This window comes from Triticum dicoccoides, chromosome 2B (genome assembly GCF_002162155.2).
Source record: "Triticum dicoccoides isolate Atlit2015 ecotype Zavitan chromosome 2B, WEW_v2.0, whole genome shotgun sequence".
NCBI classification, from domain to species: domain Eukaryota; kingdom Viridiplantae; phylum Streptophyta; class Magnoliopsida; order Poales; family Poaceae; genus Triticum; species Triticum dicoccoides.
This window is the reverse complement of record NC_041383.1, coordinates 133684904-133708544: the sequence shown is the minus strand read 5'-3', so window position 1 is coordinate 133708544 and position 23641 is coordinate 133684904. Positions and strand designations below refer to the sequence as shown.

At 42.9% G+C, this 23641-nt stretch overlaps 1 protein-coding gene and 1 long non-coding RNA gene across 6 annotated transcripts in view; one reads left to right on the top strand and one right to left on the bottom strand.

Annotated features, from left to right (window-relative positions):
• Positions 1-18696: 18696 nt before the first annotated feature.
• On the bottom strand, positions 18697-19978 carry LOC119367378 (vacuolar protein-sorting-associated protein 33 homolog). The gene is made up of 4 exons (XM_037632903.1): positions 19784-19978; positions 19557-19638; positions 19346-19416; positions 18697-18781 (listed from the first exon to the last, which is right to left on the bottom strand). The coding sequence occupies exons 1-4, from the start codon at positions 19912-19914 to the stop codon at positions 18697-18699; spliced, it is 369 nt and encodes a 122-aa protein (XP_037488800.1). The 5' UTR covers positions 19915-19978.
• Positions 19979-22986: 3008 nt separating this feature from the next.
• Positions 22987-23641, top strand: part of LOC119362603 — a 5839-nt gene continuing 5184 nt past the window's right edge. For all 5 annotated transcript variants that reach the window (XR_005173485.1, XR_005173483.1, XR_005173482.1 and 2 more), the window contains exons 1-2: positions 22987-23393; positions 23467-23636. This is a non-coding gene — a long non-coding RNA (uncharacterized LOC119362603). The remainder of the gene's footprint in view (positions 23394-23466; positions 23637-23641) is intronic.

The following is a 23641-nucleotide window of genomic DNA, read 5'->3' as shown; positions in this document are numbered from 1 at the left end:
GAAACAAGGCCTAGGGTTCATACTTTCACTAGTGCAAGTTCTCTCAACAATAATAGCATAGATAGATCATATAACAATCCCTCAACATGCAACAAAGAGTCACTCCAAAGACACTAATAGCAGAGAAGGAACGAAGAGATTATGGTAGGGTACGAAACCACCTCAAAGTTATTCTTTCGGATAAATCTATTCAGGTGTTCGTACTAGAATAACACCTTAAGACACAAATCAACCAAAACCCTAATGTCACCTAGATACTCCATTGTCACCTCAAGTATCCGTGGGCATGATTATACGAGATGCATCACACAATCTCAGATTCATCTATTCAACCAACACAAAGTACTTCAAAGAGTGCCCCAAAGTTTCTACCGGAGAGTGAAGAACGTGTGCCAACCCCTATGCATAGGTTCATGGGCGGAACCCGCAAGTTGGTCACCAAAAAATACATCAAGAGGCACATGATATCCCATTATCACCACAGATAAGCACGGCAAGACATACATCAAGTGTTCTCATAAAAGACTCAATCCGATAAGATAACTTCAAAGGGGAAACTCAATTCATCACAAGAGAGTAGAGGGGGAGAAACATCATAAGATCCAACTATAATAGCAATGCTCGAGATACATCAAGATCGTGCCATAGAGGGAACACGAGAGAGAACACGAGAGAGAGAGAGATCAAACACATAGCTACTGGTACATACCCTCAGCCTCAAGGGTGAACTACTCCCTCCTCGTCATGGAGAGCGCCGGGATGATGAAGATGGCCATTGGTGATGGATCCCCCCTCCGGCAGGGTGCCGGGAAGGGCTCCCAAGAGGTTTTTGGCGGCTACAGAGGCTTGCGGCGGCGGAAGTCCCGATCTATCTTGATATTCGATAGTTTTAGGGTACGAGGGAATATATAGGTGAAAGAAGTCGGCCGGGGGGTGCTCGAGGGGTCCACGAGACAGGGGGCGTGCCTTGTAGGGGGGGGGGGCTATCTCCTGGGCTCCTCGAGGATCTTCTGACTTGATCTCCAAGCCTCCAGAATGATAATCTTCCAAAAAATCACGATGCCGAAGGTTTCATTCCGTTTGGACTCCATTTGATATTCCTTTTCTTTGAAATACTGAAACAGGCAATAAAACAACAATATGGGCTAGGCCTCCGATTTATAGGTTAGTCCCAAAAGTAATATAAAAGTGTATAATAAAGACCATAATCATTCAAAACACATAGTAATATAGCTTGAATGCTTCATAAATTATAGATACGTTGGAGACGTATCAACATCCCCAAGCTTAATTCCTACTCGTCCTCGAGTAGGTAAATGATAAAAGAAAGAATCTATGAAGTGTGAATGCTATAAGGTGCACAAGTTTGATCAACGATAATTTCAATCACCTTTTCTAGCATGATAATATGTCATAACAGTAGTTCATCTCATAAAACTTTTAATGATCAAGTAACAAGCAATTCACATGTTAAAGCATAAACCATAAACTTTCTTGAAAGCTAGCAAACTTCATTCTTAGTCATCAAAACAATTGCAATTCATCCTATTTTCAGGAAGAGTCTATGTCAGAGCCTTGATTTAGCAAACTTCACATACTCAACTTTCATATAGTCTTCTACAATTGCTAACACTCACGCAATACTTGTGGTTATGAAGTTTTAATCAGACACACAGAAAGATTGGGGCTTATAATGTTGCCTCCAAACGTATTCACCTTTGTGTGATGTCAACAATAATAGTTCATGCTAATGTACATCCAATTGGATATATATATCAGGATCACCCTAACACAAAGTGCTTGCCAAAGGATAAAATGAAAAAAGGGAAAGGTGAAGATCACCTTGACTCTTGCATAAAGTAAAAGACATAAAGTAAAATATAGGTCCTTCACGGAGGGAAGCAGAGGTTGTCATGCGCTTTTAGGGTTGGATACACAAAATCTTAATGCGAAAGAATGTCACTTTATATTGCCCCATGTATATGGACCTTTATTATGCAGTCCGTCGCTTTTATTGCTTCCATAACAAGTTCGTACAAATCTTATTTTCTCCACACTAATAAGTCATGCATATTTAGAGAGCAATTTTTATTGCTTGCACCGATGAAAACTTACTTGAAGGATCTTACTCAATCCATAGGTAGGTATGGTGGACTCTCATGGCAAAAACTGGGTTTAAGGATATTTGGAAGCACAAGTAGTATCTCTACTTGGTGCTAGGAGTTTTTTGCTAGCATGAGGGGGAAAGGAAAGCTCAACATGTTTGAATGATCCATGACCATATACTTTAACTAAGATGCGATAAAACATAACCCATTATGTTGTCTTCCTTGTCCAACATCAACTCTTTAGCATGTCATACATAATGAGTGCTCACAATTATAAAAGATGTCTATGATAATATATTTATATCTGAAACCTCCCTTCCTTCAATATTCTTTCCTGATTTGTTCAAATGACCAATACAACGCTTGCTAACCGTCAATAAATTTACAACCTCTGACGGGATCTGACTGCTCACAGGTGGCACTAAGCATAAATTTTCTTTTGATCATGAAAACCTTTTTACTTCTATCATGTGATTGCTTCAAATAAATGCATATCTTCTGGGTTCCGTAGATGCTGAGAATCATGGCCATCCTCTGACGGGATCTGACTGCTCATAGGTGGCACTGATTTATCCTTATTTATTTCTTTGGCTCGAGCATGAGATATGTACTCACGATTTGACTGCCTTCTATCGTGAGCAATATATTGGTGTATGGAGTTATAGCTGTGTCAAACCTCAACTATTTACATCTTGAGACTGGCCCGACAGGGGGCTGACGGACAAATGCTTTTCCTAACAGACTGACCGTGTACTTGATTCCGTCGGTGAGTATACTGGGTCTGAGCTGATTGTTCGGATTTTGATTTTTCTCATTTTGTTGGTATACCCATCTGTGGGAATAGATTGCGATCTGGTTTAACACTGCCCCTGAGGTCAGGCGGATGAGCTTGCAAAGAAATCTTGGATCTGACAGAACAGACTTGGATATTCCACACTAACTATGTCAAGCGGGTCAGCGGGATATGAAAAATCCTTGTAAATAGAGTAGGCCGCTGAGAGTATGACATTGTGGATCCATAGGGGATTATGGCCTCCAACTGATTTGGGTATCCGGACCCTGATGGTCGTGCAAAAATCATCATGCTTTGCTGTCAGTCTCATCCTTTTTACGGTCATGATTTTCTTTGTTAGGATACCTTACTGAAATAACTTGGCCACACATGTCCTTGATTCTTCGTATGACCATGGATGCGATTAGTGCATTGTTCCTTGTGCTTGTTTTTCTGACCGGTGTCCGCACACGTATGACATATACACGGGGCTTGTAGCTGTACAGAGCTTGTTATTGAGATCAATCATACAAGACAAGGTTTTATGATATCTCCTTGTCAGTTGTGGGAATAATGACTTTGGTATCCATTGTCATGACTGTGGATCTTGTGATGTCATCTCCAAATATTATCGCTCCTTGTAATTCATGATATGTATTTCTGCTCATCTTTATTTTCCTTTGCCTGACTCGCGAGGTTGTTGAATCCTTACTTTTCTTAGGTATATCTGCTGGATCACTGTCGCATCTCGTATGCGTGACTGACATGACTGGGGATGCATACTCACCATATATAAGAAGGATATGCCACCGATCACTCGATCCTTGCGGTAGGCATATGTTTTGACTGAATTGTACCTCTGACAAAATTATTGCAAGTCTGGTTCTTGAGAGGTACTGCCATATATTGACAGCTCTTCATATAATCTCTGAGGACGGTGCAATATTGTGGTATTGATGCGGACTGAGTGGCTTACGAGAGAAGCCATCCGAGTAGCTTGCTGAGGAAGACTTGTTAACTTCTGCTCAAATATTATGTTTGGGTATCTTGTAGAGGAAGTATCTATAGCTTGCACACAAAACTTGTCATGTGTATTGTGCTGGAGAAGCCTGAGTTCCGTATTTGAGAAGCTTCTCGGGTTTTCTTGTTGAGAAAATTTCATTTCCGTCTATCAGAAGCCTTTACCGAGGTGTCTTGCTGTGAAAGACTGGGCATCATGGACCAGAAATTGTTCACATATCATGTTGAGGAAAAACTTTAGGAGCCTTGCATCATAAATTTCTTCCGATAGCATGGGGAATAATACTGAGTTCCTTATATCCAAAACTTCAAACTATCATGCAGACTGAAATCCATACACATGCCTATAATATTCTGAGGCTGATTATTTGCATGAGAAAAATGGTTTGGCTGTCTTCCTTGAGCATATCACATTCTGACTTTATTTCGAATGATAACATATTTCAAGCATCATGCATTGCTGAGCCAAAATTTTGTATACGATTCGTACCTCTGTATGAAAATATATCATTGGTCTTGTACCTGACTTGTCTTTCTGCTGGTTGGATCATAACTGCTGTGAGGATTTTGCACTGATGTAGACTCGATGCTGATAGTCAATCCAATACACCATTGGTATTCTGAGCAGATATTAATGCCATAATGCAGTTGACTGGGTAGACCAAAATGTTTAGTTGGGCTTCTTCCAAATATTTGAAATCATTATTGCTTCTTCAAGCCTGATGTCAGTTGATGAGCAACTCTTTATATGCATGCTATGCAACAAACAAATGCAGCAACCAAATGCAACAAACAAGCCAGACTCTATACTATGGATTTCTACCAGTTTCTACCGCTCGCGCTGACTAGGGCGTCCTACAACCAGACGTGCTCTGATACCAAGCCTGTGGCACCCCAGCTCAGAGAAACCGGAACGCCCCATATTCCATCCTAGAGATCGAGGAGAAGTCTCTGGAATACGACACTACTTGACATAGAACAAATAAGCCCTTATTACAAGAATAATAATACAAGGGTCTGATATTACAAAGTAGCACATCAGCACGACGACACTACACCTGCGATACAACACTTGCTATATGCTAGCAGCGGAACAACTCGTAGCAGCGGCAATCTTCTAGCAGCGGAACGACGACGAAGGTGGTGAACTCCACTCCGCAGGGACTCTGGCTGGGACACGATCTATCTCGCACGAACGGAAGCCACAACAAGCAATCAAGCAATCAAGGCATCACCTGCAATCTGGCATGACACGCCAGGTCAGTACATTGAATGTACTTGCAAGCTCACAACAACCAAAAACATCAAGGCAAGACAACCACATAGCATTAAGCAGGTTAATTAAATTAACAACTACCATGATACAACAGCAACTACTAAACATGATATGAAACTACTACAATACTGATAAATCCCCATCTCAGATCTCCATAACCATATCTCTCTTGGCTAACCGACCAAGCACTATACCATCTCGATCACCTCGTGATCAAAACCAAATGATGATCATTCCGGCGATCACAACCATGACCAACACTTGGTCTCAAACGGTGATCTTTCCGGCGATCACAACCACGACCAACACTTGGTTCCCAAATGGTGATCTTTCCGGCGATCACTACTATGACCAACACTTGGTCCCCAACATCATCAACATCCTGCCAATCTGTACTGCTCAAAATGTCCACATATAAATCACATATAAGTCATTTTGTCATGTGAGTGTTGATCGAACGGTGTAACCTAGTACGAACTTATGTCCATGACCGAGGACGCGGCTATCGATAGTTTAAACACACACACTCTGCAGAGGTAGCGCACTTTACCCACACCACAGAACCTATGGCCTTGCACTCCCATTCGGGTGGACCAACGGCTCTCCGACAAAACCGATCTACTGCCATGACACTGTCCTGGCCACTACGACTCAATCCCCTCTGGGCTAAGTCATGGGTGGCCCCGTGTTACCACAAGACACAACGACCACCATCGTGGCCACGATCCACCCTGGGACCCGCTGTAAGTGCATCTAGTGCCACCCCTAGTTGGTTTTGGAGTATTGACGACAAAGTTGGTTGAGGGACTAATGCGTTTGTGAGAATTGCAGGATAACGCAGGTAGTGTCCCTCATTGATTCGGTTTACCTACCGGAGATGACCCGTAAAAATGTATGAAGACAGTGAAGACAATGGTGGTATGAGAAGATATTCATATTGAAGACTATGACATGAGAAGACATTGAGTGAAGACTATGGAACGCGAAGACTGTGTGGTTTCGTTGTTTCCTTTTTCTTCTTTGTTGAGTCATAGGAACCACCGTACTGTTAAGTGGGGTCCAAGTGAACTAAGTCAGAGTGACTGAAGTGATGCTCAACCCAAATCCTATGTCTTCGAGCGAAGACAATGAGAGCAAATCTTATCCAGAGTTGGATGAGTCAGCTTTGCTTGTAGCCCAAGTAAAGTTGCCGTGTGTGTTTGAAATCTGACCGTTGGAACACGTGTCAGTTCCTTAGTGACCCAGGGTCATTTCGGACAAATCAGGTCGGGTTGCCTTGTGGCTATAAATAGCCCACCCCCTACACCATAAATTGGTGGCTGCTCAGAGTTAGTATACGGCTTTTGTTGTTTGAGAGCAACCCACCTCGAAGCATTTGAGAGAGAGAGAGAAATCCTTGCGAGGACAAAGCCCAAACACCCAGAGCCAAAGAGTGTTAGGCATCACTGAAGTCTTTCTGTCTGTGTGACCTGAAGACTTATTACACTTGAGGACTGTGCATCCTCCAGCCGGTTAGGCGTCGCGTTCTGAGCATCCAAGAGTCATTGTGGATTGCCGGGTGAACGAAGTCTGTGAAGGTTTGGAAGTCTACCTTGAAGACTTACCAGAGTGATTGGGCGAGGACTAAGTGACCTTAGATCAAGGGGAATAAGGTGAAGACACGGTCTTCTGAGTTGAATCTCAGCCTCCCCAACCAGACGTACAGTTGTCACAGCAACTGGAACTGGTCCAACAAATACTGTGTCTTCAACAAGTGACTGGTTCTATCTCTTCCCTCCTTTACTTTGAGTTTGTCTTCGTGAAGTCATTGCTTATCTGTCTTATCTGATTGACTTCATTGCTTAACTACTATTGTTGATTGGCTTCATACTATCTTCCATCCCGATCCTACTACCTAGCTGCTATTAGTCTTCGTACGTTAACGCCATTGCATACTTGACTATGGCTTGCTTGTTGTAGTTTATCTTCCGCTGCATATCAATTAGGTTATTTCTATTGTTTGTCTTCGAAACTTCCACGTTTTGAAGACTTTGCTAAAAATTGCCTATTCACCCCCCCTCTAGTCGATAACTAGCACTTTCAATTGGTATCAGAGCCAGGTACTCCCTTGTTCTGTGTGATTCGGTTTAACCACCTGGAGTTTAGCTATGTCGACTGCAGGGATAATCAAAGTCTCCGCTGCTTGCCCCATGTTCGATGGAACAGAATATCCCTACTGGAAGAATAAGATGCGCATGCATCTTGAAGCCATTGATGTTGACCTCTGGTATGTCGTCAAGAATGGCATTCCCAAAACTGGTGAAGGTGTCACCCCTACTGATGTCAAGAAGTTCATTCAACTGGACTCGACTACAAAGAACATCATCTGTGGTCATCTGACCAAAGGACAGTTTGGCCGTGTGAATGCTCTGGAAACGTCAAAGCTAGTCTGGGACTGGCTGTCCAAGGTCAATGAAAGCGTCTCTACACAGAGAGACCAGAGGATCAGTGTTCTTCGCAATCTCTTCAATCGCTTCAAGAGAAACGACAATGAAAATGGCCAGCTCACGTTTGATCGCCTCACCGACATCACAAATGAGCTTCAGGCTCTCGGCGCCACTGAGATTACCAAGCATGAAATTGTCAAAACACTGCTGAGATCACTTGACACCTCCTTTGACACCCTTGCCCTCATGATACAAGAACGTCCTGACTTCAAGACACTCGATCCGTCTGATATACTTGAGAGGCTCAACACACATGAGTTCCAGCTTTCTGAGAAAAGAGATATCTATGGCCCCAACTATGGCCGAACTCGTGCTTTGAAGGCAAAAGTTGTTTCCTCATCTGAAGAAGAAGAATCTGACTGCGGTTCTGACGATCCTGAAGACATTGGAAGGGAGATTGCTATGCTTGTGAAGAGGTTCCAGAAATTCACCAAGAAGAAGGGCTTCAGAAAGTCTTCACAATCCAGTTCAAGAAATGATGAAGCTTCCACTCAAGACAACAAGAAGAGAACATGTCACAAGTGTAAGAAGCCTGGGCACTACATCTCTGAGTGTCCTCAGTGGGACAACGAGAAGAAAAAGAAGAAGAGCAAGGAATATGACTCTGATGACAAGAAGAAGAAGAAATCATCAAAGTCTTCTTCCAAGTTCACATCAAAATCCTCATCTCATAAGAAGAGCTCATCTGGCAAGGCTCGTGCTTTTGTTGGCAAGGAAATGGATTCAGAGGAGGAGTCTGCTTCTGAGGAGGTAGAGGTGGAATCTGAAGCTGAGTCTGACTCTGGCGTTGCAAGTCTGGCTCTGGCCACAGCCTACGTCGCAAAGTCCATCTTCAACTCTGAAGACAATGAGTCCCACACCAACGCTGATGATGACAAGGACGATCCTGCTCCCACCTACTGCTTCATGGCACGCGGTGCCAAGGTAAAATCGTGCGATGCTTACTTTCAAACATCAAGTGAAGATGACTCTGATTGTGAATCTAAACCCAACTACAAAACACTTCTAAAATTGCTACTGAACAACAAAGGGCTATGGAACATACTCAAAAATTGTTAGACAAAAGCGATGACCTGTTGGACGCGGAAATGACATGTTCACAGTCCTTAGTTGAAGACATAAAAAATCTTCATGCTAAGTATCAAGAACTTGAAATTCTTCATGAGACGCTCTCAACCACTTATGAAAAGCTCTCCTATGATTATCTTCAAAGGAAGCAAGAGCTTGAGAAACTGAAAGTGACTCATGAAGATCTTCAAAAAGAGAATGAGTCATTTCGCGCTCAACAGATCAGTCCCGCTCAGGATGAATTTGAACCACCATGCTTAAAATGCATTGAGCGTGATAACGCTGCCTCTGTTGCTGAGTGTTCCACTGCTGCTACTGTTGCTCTATCTTCAACTACTGATGTGGTAACTAACCCCTCATCTAAGGATACCACTACTATTGCTGATGAAAATGCAATGTTGAAGACATTGCTTGAAACAGGGATGTATAGAAGTCCGAAAGGGCATCAGACACTTTGTGATGTCCTCAAAAAGCAGATTCTGAACCGAAACCCTAGGAAAGAGGGTGTTGGGTTCGAGAGGAAAATGAATGCTGATGGTTCCTACTGGAAGCCTGAGCAGTATCCCTAAACCACATGGGTTGCTGCAAAGGAACCTTCAGTAGATCCATCCACTTTATCTGGCTTTACCTGTGCTAATCCTATTATCATTGATGAATCCTTTGCTGCAAACTATAAACTGTTCAAAAATCAGAATGGTGAAGTGTTTGCCAGGTATATTGGTACTAACTGCAGGAATGGACCTCCTATGAAGAAGATCTGGGTTCCCAAAAGCTGCCTTGAGAATCTTCCAGTGAATGTCATCATGACACCACCAGGGAAGAAGACAAACCACAAACCAAAGGCGTCATATGGTCCAACGGCTTCATACGAGCACAGGACTCACTTGAGTCACCCTAACGCCAATGTTTTGCAGGGAAATCATACTCAGACTCATGAATATGCACGTGTGTCTTCAAACCGCTATGTTCATAGAACTAAGAACTTTTCTGCTTATTCACATGAGTATCATTCATCTCCTGCAAGGCTATTTGCTAGGGCTTCAAAGTCGAAATTCTCAGATGATGCACTTAGACTCATTGCTTCTAAGCCACCCCTCAAGATGTGGGTGGTGAAGAAGAATTAACTCTCTTTTGCAGAATGTGGTCTCCAGCCAGCAATCAAAGGCGTCCGATATAATTGCTGGGGACCTAAAACACAAAGGGACGCATGATAAAATGACTTACTATCTATTCCACATATGAATCGCTTACCTGTCATACTGTGTGCTAACCTTCATCTATGTTGTGATAATCCAAGCGTGCATCAACTGCTTATGCTTCACAACATACCTTGTGAAGCCTATCCTCCTAACTGCACTGTAGGGCATGTCACCAAAAGCTTCAGAATGGATTATTGACAGCGGATGCACTAATCATATGACTGGTGATCGAAGTCTTCTCATGGACTCAACCTTACGTCCATCCGACAAGAGTCAAATCACATTTGCTGACACTGGTAAAGGCTAGGTATTGGGTCTAGGTAGAGTTGCAATCTCAAAGGATCAACACATGGATAAAGTGATGCTTGTTGAATCCCTTGGATTCAACTTAATGTCTGTCTCAATGCTTTGTGACTTAAACATGATTGTGATATTTGGAAAATATCGTTGCCTTGTACTAATGGAATCTGACAAGTCTCTAGTCTTTGAAGGGTATAGGAAAGGTGATCTATACATGGTAGATTTCTCAGCAGGTCCACAGCTTGTCGTATGTCTTCTTGCAAAAGCTTCATAATGCTGGCTTTGGCATCGAAGACTGGGGCATGCTGGCATGAGGAACTTGCACACTCTCGTCAAGAAGAAGCATGTCATTGGCATCGAAGGTGTCAAATTCAAGAAAGATCATTTGTGTGGTGCTTGCGAAGCTGGGAAGATGACCAGGGCCAAGCACCCCTCGAAGACAATCATGACGACATCTCAACCCTTTGAGTTGTTGCACATGGACTTATTTGGCCCTACTCACTACTCCACCCTCACAACAACGGCGTGTCTCTATGGCTTCGTCATTGTTGATGACTACTCAAGATATACATGGGTGCACATAATTCTCTACAAGACTGAAGTACAAGATGTCTTCAGACGATTCGCCAATCGAGCAATGAACAATTATGGCGTCAAGATCAAGCATATCAGAAGTGATAACGATACTGAATTCAAGAACACCGGGCTTGATCTTTATCTGGATACAATGGGAATCACTCATGAATTTTCTGCTCCATACACACCTCAGCAAAACGGCATTGTAGAGCGCAAGAATAGAACCCTCATCGAGATGGCTCGAACAATGCTTGACGAGTACAAGACACCAAGAAAGTTCTGGCCTGAAGCCATTGATACAGCTTGCCACATCATCAACCGTGTCTACATCCATAAGCTTCTGGGCAAAACATCCTATGAGATCCTCACTGGCAAGAAGCCAAATGTCAGCTACTTCAGAGTCTTTGGTGCTAGGTGCTGGATCAAGGATCCCCATCACAAGTCAAAATTTGAACCCAAAGCTCACGAAGGCTTCATGCTTGGTTATGGAAAGGATTCGCACTCTTACAGAGTCTTCAACCTCTTCCACTACAAAATCATTGAAACAGTGGATGTGCGATTTGATGAAACCAATGGTTCACAACGAGAGCTCCTGCCAAGCACACTTGATGAAGCTCCTTCCAGTGAATCTATCAAGCTGATGGGAATTGGTGAGATCATGCCCTCTGAAGCACAACCTGAAGAGGACCTTATCATTTCTGCACCAAACCAACCTGAAGACAATGCTCAGACCGAAGACAATACTTCCAATGATGACAATGATCAGCATGAGAAAGGTCTTCATCCAATTCATCCTCGTGTTGCAAATGAAGTACAAATTGAGAAGATAATTGACAGCATCAATGCGCCTGGTCCTCTTACTTGCTCAAGAGCAACACATTTAGCAAACTTCTATGGGCACTTTTCATTTGTGTCAATATCAGAACCCAAGAAAGTTGCTGAAGCTTTTATGGAACCTGAATGGATTCAAGCCATGCAAGAAGAACTTCAACAGTTCAAGCTGAATAATGTTTGGGAACTTGTCAAGCGACCTGACCCTCGCAAGCATAACATTATTGGAATGAAATGGATATATCGAAACAAGCAAGATGAGCATGGTCAAGTCGTTAGAAACAAAGCACGTCTTATGGCTCAAGGATATACTCTAGTTGAAGGAATTGACTTCGATGAAACATTTGCTCCTGTTGCTAGGCTTGAAGCTATTCGCATACTGCTAGCCTATGCTAATCATCACAACATCTTGCTATATCAAATGGATGTGAAGAGTGCATTCCTTAATGGCAAGATTGAAGAAGAAGTGTATGTTGCTCAACCACCTGGCTTTGAAGATCCAAAACATCCTGATATGGTGTACAAACTCAACAAAGCACTGTATGGCCTCAAACAAGCTCATCGTGCTTGGTATGATACAATCAAAGACTTCCTGAAGAGCAAGGGCTTCAAACCAGGATCTCTAGATCCCACACTCTTCACGAAGACATATGATGGTGAACTGTTTGTGTGCCAAATATATGTGGATGACATAATCTTCGGCTGCACCAACCAGAAGTATAGTGATGAGTTTGGATACATGATGCAAGAGCAATATCAGATGTCCATGATGGGTGAGCTGAAGTTCTTCCTTGGTCTTCAAATTCGTCAGCAAAGAAATGGCGTCTTCATATCTCAAGAAAAATATCTCAAAGACTGCCTGAAGAAGTTCGGCATGCAAGATTGCAAAGGCTACACGACGCCAATGCCAGCCAAACATCATCTTGGTCCCGACGACAATGGTAAAGAGTTCGATCAAAAGGTATACCGCTCCATGATTGGTTCTTTACTTTATTTATGTGCATCTAGGCCAGATATTATGCTTAGTGTTTGCATGTGTGCTCGATCCCAAGCGGCACCAAAGGAATCGCACCACTTAGCTGTGAAGCGAATTCTTTGATATTTGGCTTACACCCCAACACTCGGATTATGGTATCCAAAGGGATCAAGGTTTGAGCTAGTTGGATTCTCGGATGCTGATTATGCTGGTGACAAGGTGGATAACAAGTCAACATCAGGAACATGTCATTTTCTTGGTCGATCACTTGTCTGTTGGTCTTCAAAGAAGCAGAATTGTGTATCACTCTCAACTGCTGAATCTGAATACATTGTTGCTGGATCCTGTTGTGCTCAGCTTCTGTGGATGAAGCAAACTCTCAAGGACTATGGCATCAACCTGAAACAAGTACCTCTCTTCTGCGACAACGAGAGTGCCATCAAGATAGCCAACAATCCAGTCCAGCACTCGAAGACAAAGCACATTGAAATTCGTCATCATTTTCTCAGAGATCATGTCATGAAGAAAGATATTGACATCATTCACGTCAACACAGAAGAACAACTTGCAGATATCTTCACAAAGCCCTTGGATGAGAGAAGGTTTTGCAAGTTACGGTGTGATCTAAATATCTTGGAATCCTCTAATGTCCTGTGATCAGGCACACATCCTAACACTTATGCATGTTGATGACTTAGATGTGCAACACATGAAGTAAGGTATATCTTCAATCAATGAAGACTTACACTCTGAGTGTGAATACATTAACATGGAATTTGACTTCGGAGCGCCATGATAGTTGTGCGCCATGTCTGGGTCTAATACTTCCTATACGGTGGGTAACGCCACCACCAAATTTCTCTGTTTGAAGTGTTTCACTCATGGCGTTACTTATGCAAAGACTTCGCATTTGGTTTGTCTTCAGTTTCAATTTATCTTCATGATTTTCTGCGCTATGATAATTTGATTGCATATACATATACTAGTGTTCTGTCCTCTACAGCATTCACTTATAGCTATGTCTTCAAGTTGAATCTTTTGAACTAAGTGGATGTGATCGAACCCTAACCCCTCTATGCTTTCTATCTCAAACTCAATCTGTCCAAATCATATGCATTCTATTGAAACTGTCAAATGTCTTCTCTGCGTCCTAGTCAGCAGAAGACACAGAGACAAACATCAAGTCCTATTTAAATGATTCATCTTTATTGTTGATATCTGGAGAAGCCGGAACGAACATCCGAGAAACTTGGCGGGCATGGGAACGTGGGACAATTCTAAGTATGTTGCATGCTTGCCACGTGTTCCATGGATGTGAACAGACAGGGGCATCTGCGTAGTTGCGCTGTGCCGCACACCTACTTATAAATACGTGTCCCCTGCGGTCAAGAAAACCTTCTTCCACCTCTCCACCTCGTCAAAACCCTAGCGCCACCGCTAGCTCTCGACGACGCCGGTGACGAAGCGCTTAGCTGCCGCGACTTCTCCGACGCCGTCCTCACGCCGGCCGCGGACATTGTCCTCTCCGCCGTCGCCGTAGGTGTCCTCCGTCGCCAAGTTAGGGCACGGTGGGCTGAACTGCTCGGTCTCCTATTCATCCAATCTAGCAGTTCTTCGTTTGGTAATTATAACTCTATTTTTACCACCTTTTTGATCTTCATAGATTCATCCTATTTACCGAAAGTGGTTTCTACCTACTCAATGTTAGATCTATTCTGTCTGCATCTCATTATGCCTAGTCCATTCACTTAGATTCCCTATCTAGTTTGATTCCTCACTTGTACTTATTCACGGATTGGTACAAATCTGGAACCAACTCACCTCATATAAGTGAATGTCTTCACATCATGAGGTCAATGTCTTCAAACTGATTTATCTTCAAAATCTTCTAAGAATGCATATGACCTCTTCCCCTTCCCTCGCATCTCTAATGCTATCACAGGTACATGTCAGTGGGAGAATCCCTTGGTTCTCATAGTCTGCATTCATTTGCAGAATACTTACAGCATCATATAAATTCTCCTGAAGCCAGTTCCTGTCTGACCAGCAAGCGAAAGCCTTTGAAGCCTTTGAACATATTGAAACCATTCAGTTTGAAGTTCATGGCTACGGAGAAATCTGTCAGGAAGGGTGGCAGACAGCGTCGTCGGGGAACATCAAGAGATCTGCCTGATGATCTGGCAGAAATGTATAAAACAGATCCTGAAGAAGATTACAATCAGCGCAAGACTCGAATCCAATGGATTCGACGCTATTGGGCTGAACAGTGGTACAAGTACAAGTTCGTCACCCAGGAGTACGCAGAGAAAAATGCTATCAAAAGCCCTTGGGGTGATATTCTCTATCGAGGCCTTCCCCCCAAGAACAAAGTTGAAGCCATTGCGCAAGAATTATATCCTTGCATGGTCCGTGGACCACAGCCTGAAGAAGCCGACCCATCATCATTGCTATGGTGTCGTGACGACAATCTCTTCAAGCGCAACCTCCAGTTTGCTAAGGCTTCGACAAAGGAAAACAAGAAGTCATGGGGATTAGACTTCAATCCTGGCCCCTCTGCTCCCCGTGATGATGGCACATGTGAAGCTGAAGAAAACAGAATCGGCCCCTTTGCAAACCTTGATGGTCTCATCACCTACATCAAGGTACAAGGTGCCAAAGTGGATCACTCTGACAATGATGCTAATTCTGATGAAGCCCCAACTCCTACTCCAAGGCCGCAGAAGCCAAAGAAAATTAAGGCTTCATCATCAGCTGCACCTACAAAAGCTTCTTGTGTGAAGCCACTGGCCACTGCACCTCCTGAAGCCAGTGTGCAGTCTGAAGATCAATCCCGCATCTTCAAGAAGATGGAGAAGAAGAAGCAACTTGTCAGGCATTCTGATCAAGCCTTGACTCCTGCTGCCATTCTGCGTGAAGAGCCCATTGATCTGTCCAGTGATGAAGATCTTGCTGATGATGCCCTTGAGCAACTGATAAAGAGCAAGGAAGAAGCAGAAATCTTCAACAACTTGCCTCTCTTTGACGTGGCCATCATCCATAACTTCATTGATGAGTGGTTCGACACCCCCAATCTAAGCTTTGAAGATTTGCAGCTTCCCATTGGCCTCAGTGTCGCTTTCAATGGCGCCATTGCTTCTGAGCTAGCTCTTGCTCAGCGCATCGTTGAGCTGAAGAACAAAATTGATTATGAGAAGGCTCAATTCAAGAAGCATGTGGCGAAGCTCAGTGTTCAAGACGTCAGAAACTTCAAGGTCATGCTGCATGAGCTTAAAGAAGCTTTTCTGAAGAAGCGCCAAGAAGCTCAAGGCTCTCGTGAGTGCATGAAGAGCTTGGCTGATAAGTGTGTACTTGCCTACAATGAGGCTGAGAAGCGCAAGTCACTTGGCCGTCCTGGCATTGACCCCAGGATGGCGGCAAAGAAAAAGAAGAAGCTTCCTGCTGACCAGCCTGCACCTTCAAGCCAAGAAGCCCCTCGCATTATCTTCCCGAGCAACATGACTGGCTCGAAGCCAAAGGTCACCACAACTACTTCAGAACAGAGGAAGACGAGAGCTGCCGAGGCTGAAGCCAGAAAAAGTAAGAACAGTGAAGCCTCTGATGCCGCTCCCTCCAAGAAGAAGCGCAAGACCAAGAAGAGTCGGGCTGCTCCCACAGAGCCCCTTGTTGTTGAACCCATCTCAGTGGTTCGTCCTGCATTTGCATCCCAAGAACTTCGCATGACTGTTCATGAGCCTGCTTCCACAGAGGCTCCTGAAGCTGAAGATATACCAGCAGCTGAACCCACCACTGCTGAAGACATTGGTCATCATGACAATGTTGAAGATGATGAAGTTCTTCCTCAGATCGAATATAATGTGGTATCATCGCCTGTTCGTACGAACAGCGAAATCATCAGCATTGGTCGTCCTCTGACGCCAATTGCTCAGGATGCATCATGGGCTGATCACCCACAGCAACAAGACTCCCCCAGTACTCCCCAACAACAACAAACCACACCGTCCGTCCAAGTTGACGAGGATGAGGACCTTCCCACTCCATCTCCAAAAGCGTCGCCTGTACTACAAAGGCTTCGCAAAGGACCAAGGCCTCAAGTCTCTCTTCCGAGCGTTCCAGAAGGAGAAGTGCACCGTCAACCTGTTGCACGTCAAGTGTTCTCTGAAGCCACTCCAACTGTGAATGTCTCCATGTATGAAGCACAAGCTGCTGAAGACAATCCGGCTGCATCAGCCGATGAGGAACGTCAAGAAGAACGTGTCCAAACTCCCCCATGCCTGAAGAAACAGTTCATGAAGTGAACGTGTCTGTGCCTGACCCTCCAGCTCCTCAAGTGGAGGTTGAACATCCTGAAGCTGCCACAACCAACGCAAGTGAAGCCGATGATGTTGCCATGGCTAATGTGGAGCTTGAACCAACCAGTGTGCCTGAAGCTAATGAGGCCACTGCACCTGAAGCTAATGAGGCAACTGCTCCTGACACTACTGGAATCTGGCACTTTGCCATCTGCCATGGCAGATGGCAAAGGCATGGTCGGCGGATGGCAAAGCCTCTTAACGGGGTTAGCCTCGTTAGAAGGCTAACGGCATTCTTTGCCATCTGCCAGCAGATGGCAAAGGCTGCAGGCTCTTTGCCATCTGCCAGCAGATGGTAAAGGCTGCAGGCTCTTTGCCATCTGCCAGCAGATGGCAAAGGCTGCATGCTTTGCCGTCTACCAGCAGATGGCAAAGAGGTTTGTCATCTGCTGTCAGATGGCAAAGAGCCCAAATAGGCCAGCCCAAATGTTACATGTAGATGACACATGGCCTCTTTGCCATCTGCCAGCTGATGGCAAAGCTCTTTGCCATCTGCCAGCTGATGGCAAAGCTCTTTGCCATCAGCCAGCAGATGGCAAAGTGACTATATTGCCCTATTTAATTTTGTTTTTTCTTATATCAATTCATTTTCACAGAAATCAAACACAAATATATTTATATGACCAATATAGCATATTCAACACATATTACCAATAGTCATGAACACATATGTATCCAACACATGTTACCAATAGTAGCAAGTTTCATCCATACATATACATAGTTTCATCAATATTACACAGTTTCATCCATAGGTAGCAAGTTTCACAAGGTCAAAACAAAAACTAAATACAAGCACTCCATCAACCCAAGCTTCCGTGATCTTAAGCAAATCTGTAAAATGGGAAAGAAGAAAGTTAGAAGAAGACTAGAAGAAGAAGATTATTATGATGCAACTAAAATGTGAAGATTATTATGATGCAACTTATATCTATAAAATAGGTCATTTTGGAGCTAAGTATGGTTATTATGTCATTTTTGAGCTAGCTAAGCATACTAAGTCATTTTGGTGTAAAACATGCTAAGGTCATTCTAGAGCTAAGTAAGTTTATTATGTCATTTTGGAGCTAGCTAAGCATGTGAAGTCATTTAGGAGCTAAAATATGTCATTTCTTAAGCATATTATGTCATTTTAGAGTTAGCTAAGCATATTAAGTCATTTTGTAGGAAAAGATGCTAAGTATAGGTCATTTTAACCCGCGGCACCTTCTAACCCTTCAATACTGGTTTTTCAAGCAAACAACTTGCTCAACATAACATCATAGATAAGAAAATCGATACGTGTTGTTATAAGGGAGAAGTCATACACAGATGAATCAAACAAATTGGCACTGCCAACTCTTTTGCTACGATGTATTATGAAACAAGTAATTAAAGAGCTCCCCAAAACTACATTCCATAAGGAATGAATAAGTATGCTTATAAGAAAAATGGAAGTTCATTCGTGTTGTGGAGAATATCATTAGAAAACGACACAGGCGCAAAGAAGGGACACCATTATTTCTCACCATGTATAAAGTTCTGTTACAGCTTAAAGTGCAGAAAAAGGGAAGTTCATAAATAATGCCTACTTTCTGTAACTCAGAGCACACTAGAGATGTTTACCAGGGTTCTCTGTTTCATTTTTTAGCTTATTTTCTCCAAAAAGGATCTATCTCTAGGGAAACTAAACATATTTTCTCATGCAAACTACATTCTAATTAGTATTTTTTTTAAATAAACTGATTGGATATACTTACCATCCGGACCTCACTGCATGCTGAACCAGGCGAATACTAAGAGCTGCATATCCAGCAAAGATGTAAGCTATATCATCAGGGCTGAGATTGAAAACAGGAACATTTTAGTGATAGTTGTTATCATGACCAAGATAACTTGCGGTCACAATTAAGTATGGAAACTTAGTAACAAATGCACAACAGGCAGAAGAATGAATGTTCCCAGAAGTGTTATGAATATTTTCCATAACATGGTGAGGGAAAATGAACAACATTTCAACATATTCAAACACACACAAAAAATACACCAAACAAGTTTCAACAAAGCATATGGCATGAACCTTCATTGGAAATATGGAATTTAGCATTTTTCTTCATTCATACAAATTTTATTTATTGAAGCAACTAAAAATGAGAAAATTCTTTTGCATCTCACAACAGCTCAAGACTCCAAAAACATTTCAGTTAGAGTCAAAGTAATTTGCAGATCAATATGGGTACTTTTTAAGAACATAATTAGCCAGTTTTGAAAATAAACAAAAAATACATTAATAAACTACACCTTCTGAAAGATGAAAAATTTGTGGAGATTAATTCAGCATAAAGTTTTATAAGTGAAACTTGAAAGAGAAGCCAAAGTAAGTCTGAAGTTTATGCAGTTAATACTTTTCAGGATCCTTTATATCAACTATAAGCTGGAGAGCTCTGCTAATAACAGGCCAATTAGTCCTTGATTCCTGCACAACATGATAGTATATTATAGAAACTGATGCGAGAGGAACTGGAATAAATATAACAAGATAGAACACCATTGAGGAGCCGCTTAAGGATCTGAAACAAGAAGAAAACCAAGTTGAGAGAAGCTACTTTGACTAACCTGCCTTTTAACAAGGCCAGCTTTTTCCAGATTGTATAACAAGGGCATGTGCTCAAAGCCATAACTGTGCAGTATTTCCCGCCTAGAAAAAGCAGAAACATGAATCAAGACTATAACATACATTTTGTATGTTGCAAATTTGTAAAGTGAAAATATACATGGAGTTTTAACACAAAGTATCATGAAATCTCAGAAATACAGTGATTTATAAAGAAATATAAGAATACCTCAAGTAGTCAAAATTCTTCTTGGGCAACCCAGCATTTGTAAGGGAAAATAACACTAGAAGGCGAAGTACAGTTTCAATAGGCTCTTGCTTCTGTATAATCTCCTCAATGTACTCGTAACACCTGGGCATGGTTAGCTTAGTTTAGTATTTCAACACAGATCAGAGGAAACTAATCGACAGCAGCTTGATATCCTAAAAGCCAAAAACAAGAGTGGATTGCACAAAATATTTTGGGGGAAACTTTCTATATGCCACTGGCAAATATTGAATCTTCTATCGGACCTATATTATTTTGGCATTAGACATGAAAAAACTTACTGTTTCATACCAGTATGGCAATTGGTAGGCTAAAACGGTACCCATTAGCATTTTTCCGTTTTGTACCCTTCACATGTTAATAAATCAGGAAAGGACAGCATACAGTCATCTAAGTTACTAGACCGACAGACACATGGAACCACAGCAAAGCAACAAGCTAAGGTTGAGCCCAACAAAGCACGAGAAATCCATGTAGAAAATGAACGAAGAACTTCCACCCTTTAGAAGGCAAGAAAGGATAGTGATGAGGAGTCCCGTGGACCTTGTGGGTTGGAATTGGTATTGCAACAACTTCCTATCACGGATCAAGGTACACAAGCTAAAAAATGGGGCCTTGCTCATCCTATGTCTCTCTCAAGCACCGCTGCTGCTCACTACAGTTCCTAATTCTAGCCCTCACGGCCGTGTAGGAACCCGGAACAGCAACCAACTCTGCAGCTCGCACTATTAGCAGTTGCCATCCATTCTCTTGCCGATGCCACCCATCTATATAAATATACTGCTTCTACTGTTTATACATGATTACATTCACGCAAACGAGCCAAGCCCAACAGGAACCATAGATACTTGCACCTCCACCAAACTAGTCAACAAAGACATGGCATCATCATGCATATCTAAACATCATTTGCAATCAGTTTTAGCAAGGAACCATATATAAGCACATCTGTAAACAGGCGCATCAGAATTGCATTGCATTATCATCTATTATATACATACATAAAACAGAAGTCAAACGAGCCATCGTATTAATCCACATAGCTTAAAATTATATCTTCCCTTAGATTATAATAATAACGGTTGAGATTAAAAGACATTACGTAACATACAGAAACATAACATATGGATCTGTCACGTGTACACAATCATAAGCTATAGGCGTGGAAGGAGTTGCATCGTATCCGAAAAAAAGACTACCATCACGTCCAAAAAAAGGACATCCAAATACATAGCAGATTGATGTGTCACGTGTAGACATGCAGAAGGTATATGCCTGGAAGGACTCCCAAAAAGAGGACTTGCACCGTGTCAAAAAAAAGATTACCATCACGTCCAAAAAACAACACTTGCAGTCATTGTACTATACACGTAAAGAAAAGAAATAGATTGATTTTTGTTGCAACGGCCTACAAATTGAGGACGACACACATCGAGTAAGTGTGAGCAAAAAGGAATATGGAAGCCGCTGCCGACTACAACTCTTAGGCAAACCAAACACGGCGAGTCGGCAACAGCCAGATGGTATGCACGCGGGCTAACCTCGAGGACCAATACCAACGCTCAATCTTGAGTGAAAAATAAACATTAATCCAGGAAGGCCATGCCCCGAAACGGTTAGCCCAACCAGATCGGAGGCGGTTATAATCTGGCCCACCTAACAACTACTTTCAGTTTTCTCTCTAAAAAAAAGGTTTACGTTCAGTTTTTTCGCGGGAATTACGTCCAGTTTCTTGGTACAGCATCAAACATGTGCACCACATAGTGTCCTTTCCATTGTGTTTTTAATAGTCTTTCCCATCTTTGTCAATTCTAGATTCCAATGTAGAGGTATATTATATTAAAAAATGGTATTTATAAGGAATCAGGATTATATAAAAATAAAGAGGACTATATACATGTAATAATAGAAAGGATAAACTAAAGATGACGAACAAGTGAGGGAATTTTTTATATCAAAATTTCAAAGTATTTCTATAAGAAAATCACTAGCGGCGCAAATGTGGATTAAAAGACGAAATGCGATCAGTTTCGATTTAGCAACATGTCAAGATGTTAAACGTAGCTAAGTCATTTCATGAAGAAATATAAGACATTTTTTTAGAGAGAAAACTGAACGAAGTTTAGCAACAAGTTTGGAGAGTAAATCATGTCAACCTTTAAGCATAGCTAAGTTATTTCATAAAAAATTGACAAATTTCGGGATGTAATTATATTTGTATAAACAACATTGATAGCAAGTTTCTGGAACAATAACAAATAGTTATATGCATCTCATATGAAGTCCTTATAATAAATAGCAACAAAGTTAGATAAATTTTACATGAAAATATTAAGCCACGGAAATGTGGCATGAAATTAAAATCTAGAAGTCTTCATTTGCTACCACACAAAAAGTGGTGATGGAAAACCTAACAGAATATGTCACGGTATACTTAAAATGCATCTAGCTGTATAAAATACTCTCTCTGTCCGAAAATACTTTTCATCAAAATGGATAAAAAGGGATGTATCTAGAACTAAAATACGTCTAGATATATTCCTTTTTGTTCATTTTGATGACAAGTATTTCTGGACAGAGGAAGTATGTTAGAGAAACCGAATGAGGAGAAGCTCAGAGACATGCATTAACTAAAGATTGATTGTAGTATTCGGGCTACTGGACGATAAATGATATTGAAAAGAATAATATTATATGATACTGTAAGGCAAATTTCTTACCAACAACCTGATTTATTAAACGAAAGCGATCAATTTGTTAAATGGATTTATTCAAGAGACAAACAAGTCATCATGTTCGTCCACATGCATTTAAAATTTACAGCCCATCTTCATTATGACGGTTGAGTTTAAGAAAAATAAAATGTTACGTACAACCATAATCATGTACACATGTGTCCATTATATGACATCCAGAAATAAGAGACGAGTGGATGCACAAGGCTCCTCAACGATTTGAGCCTCCTGGCCGTTGGATCTCGGGCTCGGTCGTCGTGGGCCGTCGGATATTTACCGGATCGTTGTGAGCCGTTAGATAAAATTCAGTGCGCTCCGGTCGTGCCACCGCGCGTAGTTCCAGCGCCCCCACGAGGGCATTTTCGTCATTTCGCGTCCTGCGGTATAAAAAGGGCCGCTCCTGTGGAGAGGAAACCTAGCCGTCGCTCCTCCCGCACAGCCGCACTCGCGCCGTCCCCTTCCTCTTCCTCCCGCCTCACCTCTCTCTCCTTCCAAACCCTAGGCCCGAGCCCGCCGCCGCTGCTCTGCCCGAGCCCGCCGCCGCTGCTTCCTCCTTCCCCGCTGGCGCCCGGCCTCCTCCCCTCACGTCCTCCTCCTTCTACCCCCTCCCGCCCCGGCCCCGGCTCCCGCAGGAGGGAAGCAGGAATGGCGAGGCGAGGCAAAGGCGGCGTAGGGGACACGGCGTGGCGCAGGTGGGTCGGCACGGTCGCGGCTTCTCTTCTTATCTCCCGGGAGTGGGCCACAGCCATGGAGAGCGGCCAGAGGAGCAAGGACGGCCAACCCCTGCCTCCTCTCCAGCACGTGTTGGGGATTGCGGGCAACGATTGAATCTGCAGGTACGAGTCTCTTTTTTGCCGTTCTTGCTCGTTGGCCGCTGCTCATCAATGAAACTGATTCGTTTTTCTGCAGATTGGTTCGCTCAAGGATGACGAGGAGATGGCCGACTCCAGGGAGCAGCAGAAGGAGGAGGGGCACGCAGCGCCGGCCGGGCTGATGTGGAGGGGGCTGCGAGCTCGACGTGAGAGCAGCGGCAGGGACGAGCTCAGCAGGCTCTTCTACTGCGCCTGCTAGACCTCGAGGTCCA